The 14,960-nt window shown below is 34.8% G+C and overlaps 1 protein-coding gene across 10 annotated transcripts in view; it reads left to right on the top strand.

Moving 5' to 3' along the window:
• Nucleotides 1-14,960, top strand: part of LOC126753090 (sex determination protein fruitless) — a 456,704-nt gene that overhangs the window by 426,935 nt on the left and 14,809 nt on the right. For 8 of the 10 annotated variants that reach the window (XM_050464243.1, XM_050464235.1, XM_050464307.1 and 5 more), the window contains one exon: nt 1,595-4,832. The exons of 1 other annotated variant lie outside the window; for it this stretch is intronic. In XM_050464243.1, the coding sequence (XP_050320200.1) occupies nt 1,595-2,895 (1,301 nt within the window). In that variant the 3' untranslated portion in view covers nt 2,896-4,832. Of the gene's footprint in view, nt 1-1,594; nt 4,833-13,705; nt 14,305-14,960 lie in introns of those variants that run through there. One more of the 10 variants, XM_050464314.1, reaches the window with a different exon arrangement.

Genomic DNA, 14,960 nt, shown 5'->3' with positions numbered 1-14,960 from the left:
TAATTAGTTAATACAATAATATATAATAGCAATTGTAGTTGATTGTCGTTAATTGCATAAATATTATATACCTTAGTTATTCTAGACTAGAACTCCCTTTACATACACACACGCTTATATGTTTTACCTACCTTATACGCTGGAATCATAAAAAATATACCACAACCTCAATTTGTTTAGAAAAAAATTGAAAGCTTTTGCTTGACCATGGAATATAATTGGGTTGCTATTACAAATCCGCCTTCTTTTTTCTTAATTTTCTATCACTTTTTTGTTGTCTGTTTTGTGGTTCATGTCTATACCCTGAACAGAGTATGTATATTAAGGGTGCCACGAAAGTTGTAACTCACAGACGGAAATGTAGGAGACCCTATACGGTATCGGTATAATATCATATATATGTATATCGTATATATATTAAATTGATTAGCGTGAGAAGCTGAGTCGATTAAGCGCTGTCCGTCTGTATTTTGTATATATGCGAAGTTTTTGTTTTTCACTTGGCGGTTTCGCCGATCATAACCGATTCAAAACAAGTTCTTGTAAGGCTTTTGCGACAGCGCATATACCGATGGTGACCCAGCGCTGGCCCAACTTCCGTGAAACCCAAATATCTAGTGGTAGAACACAAGAGGATACGGTAGCACCAGACCGCTCCCATTCTACCGATAGCGGTTGTAGGCTGCCTTTTCTTGCAAGCTCATCAGCTTTATAATTTCCTGCGATTTCGTCGTGGCCTGGCCATACCAGTCTTATCACAAAAACACTCGATGCTATTTATAGCGAGGTTAGGCACTCTTTGACAAACCCTGAACGTATTTTTAATGAGTTCAAGGCTAGTATCGCCGTTCTGACTATCTCAGAGGATGGTCACTTCTCTGAAGGTGACTGCACTCCGGAGCAGTACATCTACTGCTACCTTAATAGTTGTATGTGGGGAGAGAAGGTGCTGCCAAAGTTCGATTTTGATCCAAGTGATCCAGTATGAAGTCAAGCTGTTTAGCCCACTTTCTCCAAAAACAAATCTCTGCGAATTCTCTCGATTTGTTTCACCGATTTTGAGTGTCATTACTTTTTGATTACAATACATTACTCTGCCAATACAAAATTTTTCATAACAAAGTACATACAAGTTTCCATATAATATCCGCTTTCTAGGTCCATAGTTGCCAGCTTTTTACAAACATTTATCAGCTTTGATATGATTACACTTTGGATGACGTTTTATCATGAAATCCCTTAAAACGTTTGCGAATTTAGTTGCCTACGCTAGTTGTTGCCCCCACTCCTCTTTGTTTTCGCTATTTGAGTTTGTAGCCGACTACCTTCCCCCATTTAGATTTGTGTTCATTTTGCGCTTTAACCAACTGTTCAATTATATTCCATGCTGAAAGTACAGAACTGTACGAAACTGTAGTCACTTGCCTCTTGCCCACAAGCGAAATATGCTAGTGCAAGCTATTATTCCAAATTATACCCGCGAGTAAGCGCTACCACATCAAATTCCACCAAAACGTTTAATTCAGTCCAACTACCAACCATGAAAACCATGAAAGTGTCTGGTGACCGCATAATTCCCAAACTGTGATTACAGGTGATGATGGTGTTGGTGGCAATGACATGCGCGTCGAAGCAAACCGAAATCATGCCGACATTAGAGCAGACGATGATGTTGGCAATATGAATGATGACGATGAAGAAGACAATGATGACAATGAGGCGGGCGTTGATGATGACACCGAGGACGTGCATCGTCACATTGCCTATCGCCATAACAGACGGCGTGTTATACGTACAACAGACGGCATGCAAGCGCAGCAAACCGTCACCGAGCATATTGATGTTGTTGATGACGAGGGTCACGCGCATGATTTGTGCGGCGATGATGAGGATTACGATTACGACAATGATTGCCATAGCGATTGTGATCACAAGATATTGGACAGCAACTACAATTGTCACTACAAGCGTTGCAGGCAAGAGGCGGCCATGCGCAGCCAGCAACAGCAGTTGTACGAGCAACATCAGCAACACCAGCAAAAGCATTTGCAGGCGCAACACTATCATCAGCAACATGTTGCCGAGATGATGTTGCACGCACGAAACGGTCCGCTGAACGATGTCATTGCGCTGACGACGACGCCGCCGCAGCCCACATTGTCAACACATCGTCACATGCATCCACAAACCGTTATTAATCTTGGCCGCTGTAGTAATGCTCTGGATGCGCTTTGCTCTGCCGAGGCTGCTGCTGCAGCCGCAGTGGCAGCGCTCTCGCCTGCTTCCTCGAATGCGTCGGCAACATCGGCAACATTACAGAAACAGCAGCAACAACAGCAACAATTTGCGTACGCACAGCAACAACATGCTGCTGCAGTCAACTATCAGCAACAACAACAACAACAACACGCGTTAGCAACTGCTGCCAACTTGGCACAGCACCGCCATAGTCACCATCATCAACAGCAGCAGCAGCAACAACAACAACACCATTTGCAAAACATCCATACACAAGCGAACAACGCCAACGACAACAACACCACACAATTGCAACTAATTGCCACGAACTCCAACCCATCCAGCCTTGACAACAACAGCGCAAACGCGGCCGCCGCCGCTGCAGCAGCTGCCGCTGCCAATCGTCGTGACCACAATATCGACTACTCCACGCTCTTCGTGCAATTGTCCGGCACGCTGCCCACTTTGTATCGCTGCGTCAGCTGCAACAAGATCGTGTCGAATCGTTGGCATCACGCCAATATTCATCGGCCTCAGAGTCATGAGTGTCCTGTCTGCGGGCAAAAGTTTACGCGTCGAGACAATATGAAAGCCCACTGTAAAATAAAACACGCCGACATTAAAGATCGTTTCTTCAGTCATTATGTACATATGTGATCAATTTTATATGTGGTCAAATAAGCAGTTAAACTATTTATCAAATCCGATTGATGGCACACAAACACCTAACAAAAATTCAACAGGCTCACACACCCCAAAGGACACACAAAGCATAATGAGGCAACATTGATTTGCTCCGACAAAGTCCGCACATTTCGATTTAATTTCATCACGACTGAACTACTCCCTATAAATATAAATACAAGAAGTGCGGTTATTAAGGCTGGCGACTTAAAGTAGCATTATCGGTTTCATAAATCTCCATGTATATTATAGGCTTAATTTTGCCTATCTTTAGGCGACAAGTGCAATAAAATGGGCTCTTTTATAGCGGTAGCTCATGAGACTTGATTCATACCTTTAGGCATTATGCTTTGAATTATATATTTTCAATACGCTTAAGTTGTTAGTTAATAAATAGCTATGCAGTTAGACAGAAAATGAGCTTTCCATTCAGCTATTTTTGGGTCAGAAATGTACTACCCATGCTGTCACCAAAAAATATCAAGTTAAATTCAAAAATGTCGGAAAGGAAGCATACCTTTAGGCATTTTTCTTTAAAATACCAGAAAATAAGCATATCTTTCGGCGGGTAAGAAATGCACTATCCATGCTGTCTCCAAAAAGTATCAAGTTAAATGCAAAAATTTCGGAAAAGAAGAATACCTTCAGGCATTTTTCTTTGAAATATAAGGAAAGCAGCATATCTTTAGGCATTATTCCTCGAAGTTACCATTGTTTATTAAATTTTTATAGTTCAATAGACATTTATTAAATATTCTTTTTTCTGCCAGATCTAGGCGTTTTCTGAAAAGTGTTCTGTGGGAGGTTGATAGATAATAATATTAAATATCTGCCACTCTTGAGAGAGAAAACAAACAGAAGCTATTCAGATAAAAAATATTCAGTGTTTTCTGAAGGAAAAGAACGCTTTCTCTCGCTTAAGCTTAGCGGAGTGAAGTGTACCCAATTTTCTCAGCAAATTTTAGCCATCCAAGCTTTTTTGCATAAAATATTGATTAACTTTTACCAAATCAATAAGAAATGTTACTTATGTTGGCGATATGAGTTCGGTTGCCTGCCTTAATGAGCACTTCAAAGTTGTGTACACACTAAAACAAGCTATACACAAACTAAATACCGTAGTACATTTCAATATTTTCTTAGCAAGCAAATAAGATATATTTAAATTTTCCTCATAACTATACAAAATGTATTTATTTATTATATATGTAGTTGGAAATCCAAAAAAACAAAAAACACTTCAAGAAACCAAAGAACTCACCAAAAATCCCTACAAATATTATATGTAACATAAAACTACGATGGATTTTCGTGTAATCTGAAAGTAATTAGAAAGAAGTCAGTTTAATTCGTATTAAAACTTCAACGACAAAGCGATTGTAGCAAAACAAAGTACGAGTATTAACCCACCCGAGCAAATTGTGGATTATTTAGTAGACTGTAGTATTGCATATTTACCATTAGTATTTATTTTTACTAAGCGAAAGTGGACACCGAGTTAAAGTGAACATTTATCAAAATATATATTTTTTCTTATTTTAGCTGTTAAATATTTTAAATTTCATGTAGACGCCAATAAACAAACAATTATTACTATTATCTCGCGTGTGACTCATGTTGTCATACAAGTATATTGAGACGAATATGTACCGTTAAGCGCTGATAATCTTTGTAGTATTTTTTACCATTTCAATACCTTTGAAAAATATTTGAACAAAGCAAAGCAAGTATTATGTAATTTAGTAATTCCAAAACGAAAGCGAAAGCGAACGCGATAAGTTAACACTTCTAGTAGTGAGTCAAGATTAACACTTTAAGTCCTGCCATATTTAGTTTTTAGTAAGTTAATTGCAAATTGACTGTTTAGTTGAATTTATTAATAAAATAAATGTTTTCTGCGTATAAACAAAGAGCTGAATGAATTTCTTTTCGTCGAAATCATGTATGTAGATATGCGAAAGTGTTGCCACATAATTGATAAAAAAAATATGACTTCCTGGGTTTCATATTAATTGTCTGTTGCTTTCTACTAGGAAAATAGCCAACGAGCGCTTGAATATGCTACTTAAACACGGATTAAACTGTTTACACATATTTTTTGTAGGCAGTGTAATGCACAAGCATATTACAGTCTCCTTTTATCATTACTTATCGGTATCACAAGTTCGATCTTACTGTACAAGGTATGTTCAGAAAATAACAGGAATACCATTTCGTGGGTTTGGAGAGCCCAAATGTTATGTTGTTATGCATGCTCCTGTAGTACGATAATATTTTCAGCTGTATTGATTGTTTACTGTCGAACAGCCTCTACGGTTGGACCTTTTTCATGAGCTTGGCGATTTTCGTTTGCAAAAAGCTCACGCAATACTGCCTCCAAATTTGTATAAATTTTTTTCTTTTTCCAAAAGAGAACCCTAAATGACCGTGTTTTAACGACCATAGATGGCATTAACAGCGCATTGCTGAAAGAGCTAAAGGCTGCGCCAAAAATCGAGTTTGAAAAGTGTTTCGACGCTTGGACGTACCGTTAGTATATATGCGTAATATCGAACGGGGATCTATGTTGAAAGCGACAACATTAATGTATGTAGGTGAATGAATAAATATTTTTTTCGAAAAACGAAAATTCCCGTTATTTATTGAACATCCCTCGCGAACCGATTTTTTTTTAATTTATCAAGGCAACCGCAGTAAAAAAAAAGGTTTCAACATACTTGTGTAAACAAATGGACCGATAAAAAGTCATGAAAACATACAATTTTAATATATATCGAACTAACAGTAAATAGTTCTTCCGTTAGACACAAAATAATAATGTTTGTATTTAGATTACTAAAAGGAATATGAGATGCAAACAAAACGTTTATGAATATTAAAAAAATCTACACAAAAATTAGCATATACATATTTTTCTTATAAACACTCTCGCTCTCTCTAAGCTTTCGGGTAGCAGAAGTTATGAAGCTAAATAGGCGCTTTCAAAAGCTTTTGGTTTAATTTGAAAGTTATAATTTGAGATATGACAATATAAAAACATAAATAAAATAATAAAAAAAAAAAAAAAAATTAAAAAAAAATTAAACAGTTTTTATTTAATAATTTCACACTAAAAGTCGCACGCAATCGCCACAAGCTACTCTACAATCTGTATTCTTCGCACTCTGTTTCAACTGAGAGGTGTTTCCTAGTCTCCTCTGCTAAGTGTTGAACTCTTTCACAATATTATTTAGAGCATTTCTATGGCATATGTAGCTTTTAGTAAGTTTTGCGTAAGCAACTTAGCCATATGTATGTATATGTAAAATAACACAACAGGTTTTGCGATATCAACAGTTTCTTTTTAAACTTCAATGGGTAAGTGTGAAAACTTTCTGCAGCTTTGTACGATTCTACTTTCGTTTATAACACTGTCTATCAACTAATCAAATAGAAAACTAAATGATATGAAATCGAAAATATTATTTTTCAAATACGTATATAAAAAACTTTAAAACATATAGTAAATATTAAGTGGCCCCAAAAAAACCCAAAAAAAATTAACACCCTCTAGGTAATGTGTATCATAAAGTATAACATACAATTGCTATATATATATGTATATTATTTATTTACTACTTTTGTTCTTCCTCTGACATTTGTGCCCACCGTAGTAACAAATGTGCGAAAAATTTATTGAAAAAGATTTTTCTTCAACAAAAAATTTTTATTACAAAATTTCGAAAACAAAAATATGAAAAAACAGGAATTGGCCGACAAATTTGAAAATTGTTTAGCTAACGATGAAAACACTAAAACAACAATAACACAAATTCTCTGTACTATTTAAAAATCTAACCTTAAGAACCGAAATAAAATTACCTGTTTTTTGCCCACTTTAGATCTTAAACTTTCTCTCATGCATATGTAAACACACGCACACATACATTTTATACGATTTTTTGCAGCAAGGAGGGGTGTTGAAATAAAAAAAAAACTAACTAAATATCAAACTTATGTCACGTATATTTATGTACATACATACATATTTGTACATACAAATGAACTTCTTTAAATCCCTGTCTATTTGTCGCTTGGCAAAACACTTTCAATAAAAATAAAATTTGAAACGAAAATTAGATCATTTTTAGTGTTTTTATAGACATTGCGTATGAAAACGGCATATAAAAGTATAACGAGCATCAACTAAAGCAAACATATTTTCTACTTTAAAAAATAAGTAGTGAAGAATTAACTATTATTATTTTGAACAAAAAATTAATAAGCAGTAAACATTAAAATAATTGCTAGAAAAAAGTTTAGTTTTTTTAAATTAAATTAAATTATTTTTTTTTATTTTTCATTAAATTTTTTTTTTATTTAAAAAATAAATTCAAAAAAATAATTTAACTTTTAAAATTTATTTTATTTCATTTTAAAAATAAAAAAAATTTTAACAAAAAATTTATTTCCTTTAATTAAAACTATAACGAATATCGAAAAAAGCAAACATATTTACTACTTAAAAATAAACAATGAAGAATTAAAAAGTATAAATATATATTAATTAAAGAAAAATTTAATAAAAAATATGTTTGTACCAAAAAAATTGTAATTTCTTTAATTAAAACTAAAATTTATTTAAATAATTTCTTTTTGTTTTTAAATAAAATTTTTTTTCTTGCAATTATTTTATTTTTTATTACTTTTAAATCTACTTATAAAAAATAAATAAATAGGAAAATAAAAAAATTTATAGTTAAAAAATTAAATGTTTTTCTTGCAATTTTTTGTTTTATTTTTCTATTTTTTTAAATTTTTTTTTCTATTTATTTCTTTTTTTCAATTTTTTTTTAATAATTTTTTTTTGTAACTTTAATTTAAAAATAAAAATATTGCAAGAAAAAATTTTTAATTTTTAATTAGTATATTTTTTTTCTATTTAGTTATTTTTTGATTAGTACATTTATAAAATGCTTGTTTTAATAATAAACAAATTAATTGAATTTTTAATAATACTATTTTTTATTGAAATTGAATTATTTTTTTTATTAAATTATTATTCTTATTTTGTTTTAGTTTATTTTTAGTACCTATAAATTTTTTTCAATAAAAGTCTATTAGATATTTTTAACATAAATTTAGGCGATCAAAGTCCTTGTTTTGCGCAACTCTGGATAATTCCAATACTTTCTTCGGCAGATTTTTATTAATCCCATATGAGGAGTTGTGAACTAATATAAAAAATATTTTATTTTCCCCACACATGCATACATACATATGTACAATTTATATAATATTTATTATAATAACAAAGCATTTATTCATATTAACACCCATAAACGATTTTATCACAACCTAAACTTTAAAACCCTTAACTGTAAATACGTTCATACATACGCACATATTACCAACCACTTAAAATAAATAATATTTAACAATAAACTTTTAATACTCGTAGAAGCAGCTAAAGAAAAACATTGCTTAAGTCGCGGTTAACAAGTGAATATTTGTTAAGGTATTGAGAAAAGAGAAAACCAAATACAATAAAGACAAAAAAATTTAAATTATGTATCTAACCAAATTTCCAAAAAAAATTAAAACATGTAAAACTTAAAAGAGATTTACTATAACTCATCTGCTCTCACTGCTTCTGGCAATAGGAAAGCGCGTTACATACAAAAACAATTACACTCCTCCATACACATAAAAATATTTGCACCAAAGGCATACACATCCCATTATTGCACACCATATCATAGCCAACTAAAAATGCAGCACTTAATAAAGAAATATAATCAATTAGAAGAAATATGTATATACTAAGGTTTTGGTAATAAAAACAAGAAAATTAACAAGAGCTCTTCTGTGAGCAAAGTAACAAAGCAACCTTAAATTATGCAAACCTTTTATATTTTAAGCCCCAACAAATGTAAATATTATAAAATATTAAACATGTGGGTATTGATTGGCAACTACATACATACTTATATGCATACATACACACATATACATTGTTTTCATTAAAAATATTTTTAAAAATTTTAATATTTGAAAATTACACCATGCGCACGCGTTATTTACATTTAACTCTACTTTTTCTTATCCTACTTTCATTTCTTTCCCAATGTTTAATATATACTATATATAGTATATACCCATTAAAACTCATTTAAATACTTATATGACGATCAGTGATGACAACGACAGCGATTTAGGTAGCTTGCAATATCTTGTCAAAAACAAACCAAGAACCATTAAAGACCAGCGTTTTCATCATTTCAAAGTGTTAAAAATTTTTAATTAAAATTCTCAATAAATATTTACACACAAGAAGAACTTATAAGAAAATTTAGTAGGGTATTTATAGGATTCTTAGTTCTTCTTGAAGGGTTGCATTCACTGTTTGTTTTCTATAGCAGAATTTAATTAAATCCACCCTCTTCGAGAAAATTTGACCTTGCTTTAAATATTTTACTGACTTTCTCATAATAAATCGAAAAAATTAGATGTATGTGTATAGAAATATAAATACTCAATTTATATATATACTAAATATTGGAACAAGTTAATCTTATTCTAAAGAAACTAAGAATCTGCAATAATATTGAACCTAAACTTTACATTTTGTACCTCAATATTTACTTACCTGAACCTTAATATGAAAGCTAATCAAGCCTCTATTAAATCACAGGATGAATTATTCAAAAATGAAGCTTTTAACCAGATCATAATACTAAAATAAAGCTCATAAATTTTATAACTCATTTATTACAAATCAAATTATTAACGAGATTTTACTGATAGAAAGGCAATATCAATAGATCTCTCGCTCCACAGCAGCCTTAAAACTACTTTGTAGATCATAAAGTGAACTTAACGGTATTGTTCGATCGAAAGCTTTAGCTAACTTTTGACTAGAACAGTGAGATTTAACTGCAAAAAGCCAATTTAAAAGTTGCGCTGAAGTCCATTTTTAAGTAATGTCTACGGAAGTTGTTGTATGGCGTTATTCCGATAAAACTTATATAATACTACAATATTACTGTTCAGTTCATGCATTATAGCCGAGGACTGCCCGAGTTTAACCAAATTTCACAGCTTGACGAAATTATCCTGCTATTTTCACATAATTTAGTAGATCGGTTTTGATATTATTTTTTGTGGCAACCAAATCAAATAATCAACATTATGAAGCCCATCGAATTTCTATGCTTTACAGTTACCAAACAGAAAATTTACTGAACTTCAAGATTTCTCAGCAAACAATAATTCACTCGAAAACCTTTAATACTAAGTCCAAAAATCGATTAATAAAGTAAATATTATGTTTTGCTATCAATGTCACTGTTTCTTTCCAATTTACTCATAATTATATGTAACACATTTCAAAAGGTTCTCATAATAAAAAACTTAATTACTGTTATCATCCATTCCCAAATAACACTTCGACTGTCTTCGATTCGCCAAGCGTTATAGGGTAGTGAATCAAGAAGTTAGCTAGGTGTAGTCAAATATACGAAAAAATTACAATTTTAATTTTTTTGTTAGTAAATTAATCTATTTCATAAAAGAAAAAACATTTGATTATTAATTATTAAGAAATAATAAAATTGACGTGACAGAAATTTGAAACAAAAAAATTTGAATTATTTAATTTTTGTGTTGATGCAGTTCCAATCGAAGCACCTTGCGGTGATCAAAGATTATTTGATCAGGCATTTATTTTACATGTATAAATATATTAATTTCATTGCAATCTATCGAGCGGTTTTCGAGTTACAGATGTGCGGCTATGAAATTTTTAAATTTTCAGAGAATATTTTTTTTATCTCTTTAAATTAAAACTTTGACTAGCTCTAACGCCACAAACAAACTACAAGGTGCGCTCCAAAGTAAACAGGACTTAAAAACAAGTAAGGAAGGGCTAAGTTCGGGTGTCACCGAACATTTTATACTCTCGCATGATAAAGTGATAATCGAGATTTCATTATACGTCATTTACATATTTTTCAAATACCGTATTTTTGTAAAGTTTTATTCCGCTATCATCATTGGTTCCTAATGTATGTACTCGTATTATACAGAGAAGGCATCAGATGGAATTCAAAATAGCGTTATATTGGAAGAAGGCGTGGTTGTGAACCGATTTCACCTATATTTCGTACATGTCATCAGGGTGTTAAGAAAATATTATATACCAAATTTCGTTGAAATCGGTCTAGTAGTTCCTGAGATATGGTTTTTGGTCCATAAGTGGGCGAGGCCACGCCCATTTTCAATTTTTAAAAAACGTCTGGGTGCAGCTTCCTTCTGCAATTTCTTCCGTAAAATTTTGTGTTTCTGACGTTTTTTGTTAGTCCGTTAACGCACTTTTAGTGATTTTCAACATAACCTTTGTATGGGAGGTGGGCGTGGTTATTATCCGATTTCTTCCATTTTTGAACTGTATATGGAAATGCCTGAAGAAAACGACGCTGTAGAGTTTGGTTGACATAGCTATAGTAGTTTCCGAGATATGTACAAAAAACTTAGTAGGGGGCGGGGCCACACCCACTTTTCCAAAAAAATTACGTCCAAATATGCCCCTCCCTAATGCGATCCTTTGTGCCAAATTTTACTTTAATATCTTTATTTATGGCTTAGTTATGACACTTTATAGGTTTTCGGTTTCCGCCATTTTGTGGGCGTGGCAGTGGGCCGATTTTGCCCATCTTCGAACTTAACCTTCTTATGGAGCCAAGAAATACGTGTACCAAGTTTCATCAAGATATCTTAATTTTTACTCAAGTTACAGCTTGCACGGACGGACGGACAGACGGACGGACAGACGGACAGACAGACATCCGGATTTCAACTCTACTCGTCACCCTGATCACTTTGGTATATATAACCCTATATCTGACTCTTTTAGTTTTAGGACTTACAAACAACCGTTATGTGAACAAAACTATAATACTCTCCTTAGCAACTTTGTTGCGAGAGTATAAAAACAGAACAAATGGTTTTTCGGCAAAATCAATTTATTTTATTCAAAATAGTCTCCTTCTGCTTCAATACAGCTTTTTGCATGGTCCAAAAGCATATCGAATGAGTGTTTTAGCTCGTTGGCCGGTATGGCCGCCAGTATGCCGGTGCAAGCCTTTTGAATGGCCTCTACGTCTGCATAACGCTTTCTTTTCATGGGCAAATGCATTTTCCGAAAAGGAAGAAGTCGCACGATGCCATATCAGGTGAATACGGGGAGTGGTTAATGGCTAAAATGTGATTTTTGGTCAAATAATCGGTTACAAGCGTCAATCGATGAGAGCAATTTTTGATACAAACCATGCACACACCTTTCGTAAGCACAAATATTTGGTCAAAATGCGATAAATCGATGTTTTGGAGATGTTCAATACCATTTTCACGAATTTCAATGATGATTTCGGCTGATTTTTGATGAATTCACGCACAGTTTCGATGGAATTTCCGGTGATCAGGGATTTTGATTGGCCCACATGTTGATCGTCATTTATGTCCTCACGGCCACTTTGAAAACGTTTAATGTTGGCTCTTTGTTCGAAGCTCATTTTCGCACCGATAACACAAACATACTGACACTTAAAACTCAATAACTTCACTTTCAATCAATTAAGTGTCATGAAATTCTCACTGGACAATCGATAAAGATAGCAAATTCTAACGCACTAGTCGACATATAGATGGCGCCACCAGAGGGCGCTAGATTCAAAAAGTTTACTGTTTACTTTGGAACGCTCCTTGTACACCAGTTGTTCAAAGAACCAGGCAGCATTTACATTTCAAGCCTATGCTAACATAACATCTGGCGCATGCGAAGACATATCCGTAAGTTCTTAGTATCGCACTTTATGTTTTCTATAAGCAACTTTAATAATTTCAAGTCTTAAGTTTTGAACCTTAATATTAAAAAATGGTATTTTCATTATTGAGAATAATTTGTCACTTTTGTACCATACACAATCTCGGTAGCATTGAAGACAGCGGTTATAGCATCTTAATGAGGTATCCGCATACTGTCTTGTATCATTTCAGCTCGCTAATTTTGTTATTATTATTGAATGAAATTTTTGTTGTAAGAGAGCAGCGCGCAAAGATAGCGAGCAGCGCATTGGCGAATCGAAGGCACTTATACACACGATATGTACAATAAGTCAGCATTTAAGATTAAATACAAGTAATCGAATATTAATGTAATGTATGTGTGTATAAATGTTCCATTGTATGTATGTATGTATATATGTATGTACATATTATGGCTGTTAATGACGAACCTTAGTCCGAAATTGTGCACATTACCTTTATTGTCGCAAACTATTTGTATATATTCTTTTTGTATCCCGGAATTTTCATCGCTCCTCCAATGCCTTTGACACCTTAACTATTTCACAATTAGTCTCACTCCATCTTAACCTTTACCCCGCTATCTCTTTTGCACTACAATCATTTGTTCTCTTCAAGTTTTCTATAACACACAGTTTCAGTTGTTTATTCGTCTAATTTTAATCTTTCCTTATTTCTCAACGCGTGCGATACTTTATCATTTACGAAATTATTAACCGAACTTCGTTTTTACATATGTATTTGTAAATTCTTATCCTTTGACAAATCCGTATGATGCAAAACAATTTTCGAACCCAAAAATAATATGAAACTATCCAAAATCATTAAAAACAAATTAAAGAAACATTCAAAATTTTATATTGAATAAATTTGCAAACCCCCAAATACCGAACAACGCTGTTGCCCACTACTGTAAATTCCACATTCCAACTGGTTACAGGTTCCAAAGCCTGGCATATGCGTCTAACGTTCGAACGTCTGTCCGGCGGCTGTAACCTGCACCGCTGCAAACTGTGCGGCAAAGTCGTCACCCACATACGCAACCACTATCACGTCCACTTTCCCGGCCGCTTCGAGTGCCCGCTTTGCCGCGCCACCTACACGCGCAGCGACAACCTGCGTACACACTGCAAATTCAAGCATCCGATGTACAATCCCGATACGCGCAAATTCGATAATCTAATGTCGGCCGCGGCCGCGACTGCCGCGGTGGCGGCGCAATCGCCAACGGCCACACAAATCGCGGCCGCATCGCAGGCGGCTATGGCGGCGGCGGCGGCAGCAGCCGCATTCAATGCAGCACAACAGCAGCAGCAACAACAGCAACAGACGCAACAGCAGCGCGAACGTGAACATCAGCAGCAGCAGGCGCAGACGCAGCAGCAGTTGCAACAACATGCGCACAATTTGACACAACAACTGCAACAGCACGCACACAATTTGTCACAACAGCAGCAACAGCAAATGCTCAGCGTGCAGCAGCAACAGCAGCAATATCAAGTGCTGCCACATCAGCAACACAATGCGACAAGTGAATGATATAGCCAGTATTTGGGCTGGAATTATGGCAACATGTTGAACAGCTCATCACCCACAGCGACAGCAACAGCAACAGCTACCGCCGCCGCTGCGGCTGCCGCAGTCACAGCTGCTAGCGCAGCTACAGCAAATCCTTTTCTATGGAATGTCGATGAACTTACGTCAGCGCCACCGCCGCCGCCAGCACCACCGCTCTCCTTGGCGCTGGCGCCGAAGCCACATACTAACACGCAACAAGCACAGCAACATTTACCAAACTATGCGCATGCGCCGACGTCGCAGCTGCCATTCAATTACTATGCGCGCGCCGGCAATCAGCACTATGGTAGCCACACAGCCGCAATGCGTGAACGCAACTTCGATTTCTATAGACGTGGCGAGCAATTCGCTTACGAGCGGCAGCAACAACAATTGGAACGTCGCTTGCAGGTCAGCGAACGCAAAAGTGAACGCAACAATGGCAGCAACAATAGCAGGAATAAACAAAACAACACGCTTGCGCGAGCCGAAGATGATCCAAACGAAGCCATACTGCTAAGTAACGACAGCGATGACGAGAGCATGCCGGGTAATGACAAAATGGCGACGGATTACCACATCGCTGTGCAGAAATATCTCAATTTTGACGAGGCCAACAAAGCGGAAGTAAAAGTAAG

This window comes from Bactrocera neohumeralis, chromosome 2, assembly GCF_024586455.1.
Source record: "Bactrocera neohumeralis isolate Rockhampton chromosome 2, APGP_CSIRO_Bneo_wtdbg2-racon-allhic-juicebox.fasta_v2, whole genome shotgun sequence".
Taxonomy (NCBI): domain Eukaryota; kingdom Metazoa; phylum Arthropoda; class Insecta; order Diptera; family Tephritidae; genus Bactrocera; species Bactrocera neohumeralis.
The sequence above is the reverse complement of the archived record's forward strand: the minus strand, read 5'-3'. Positions and strand labels throughout refer to the sequence as shown.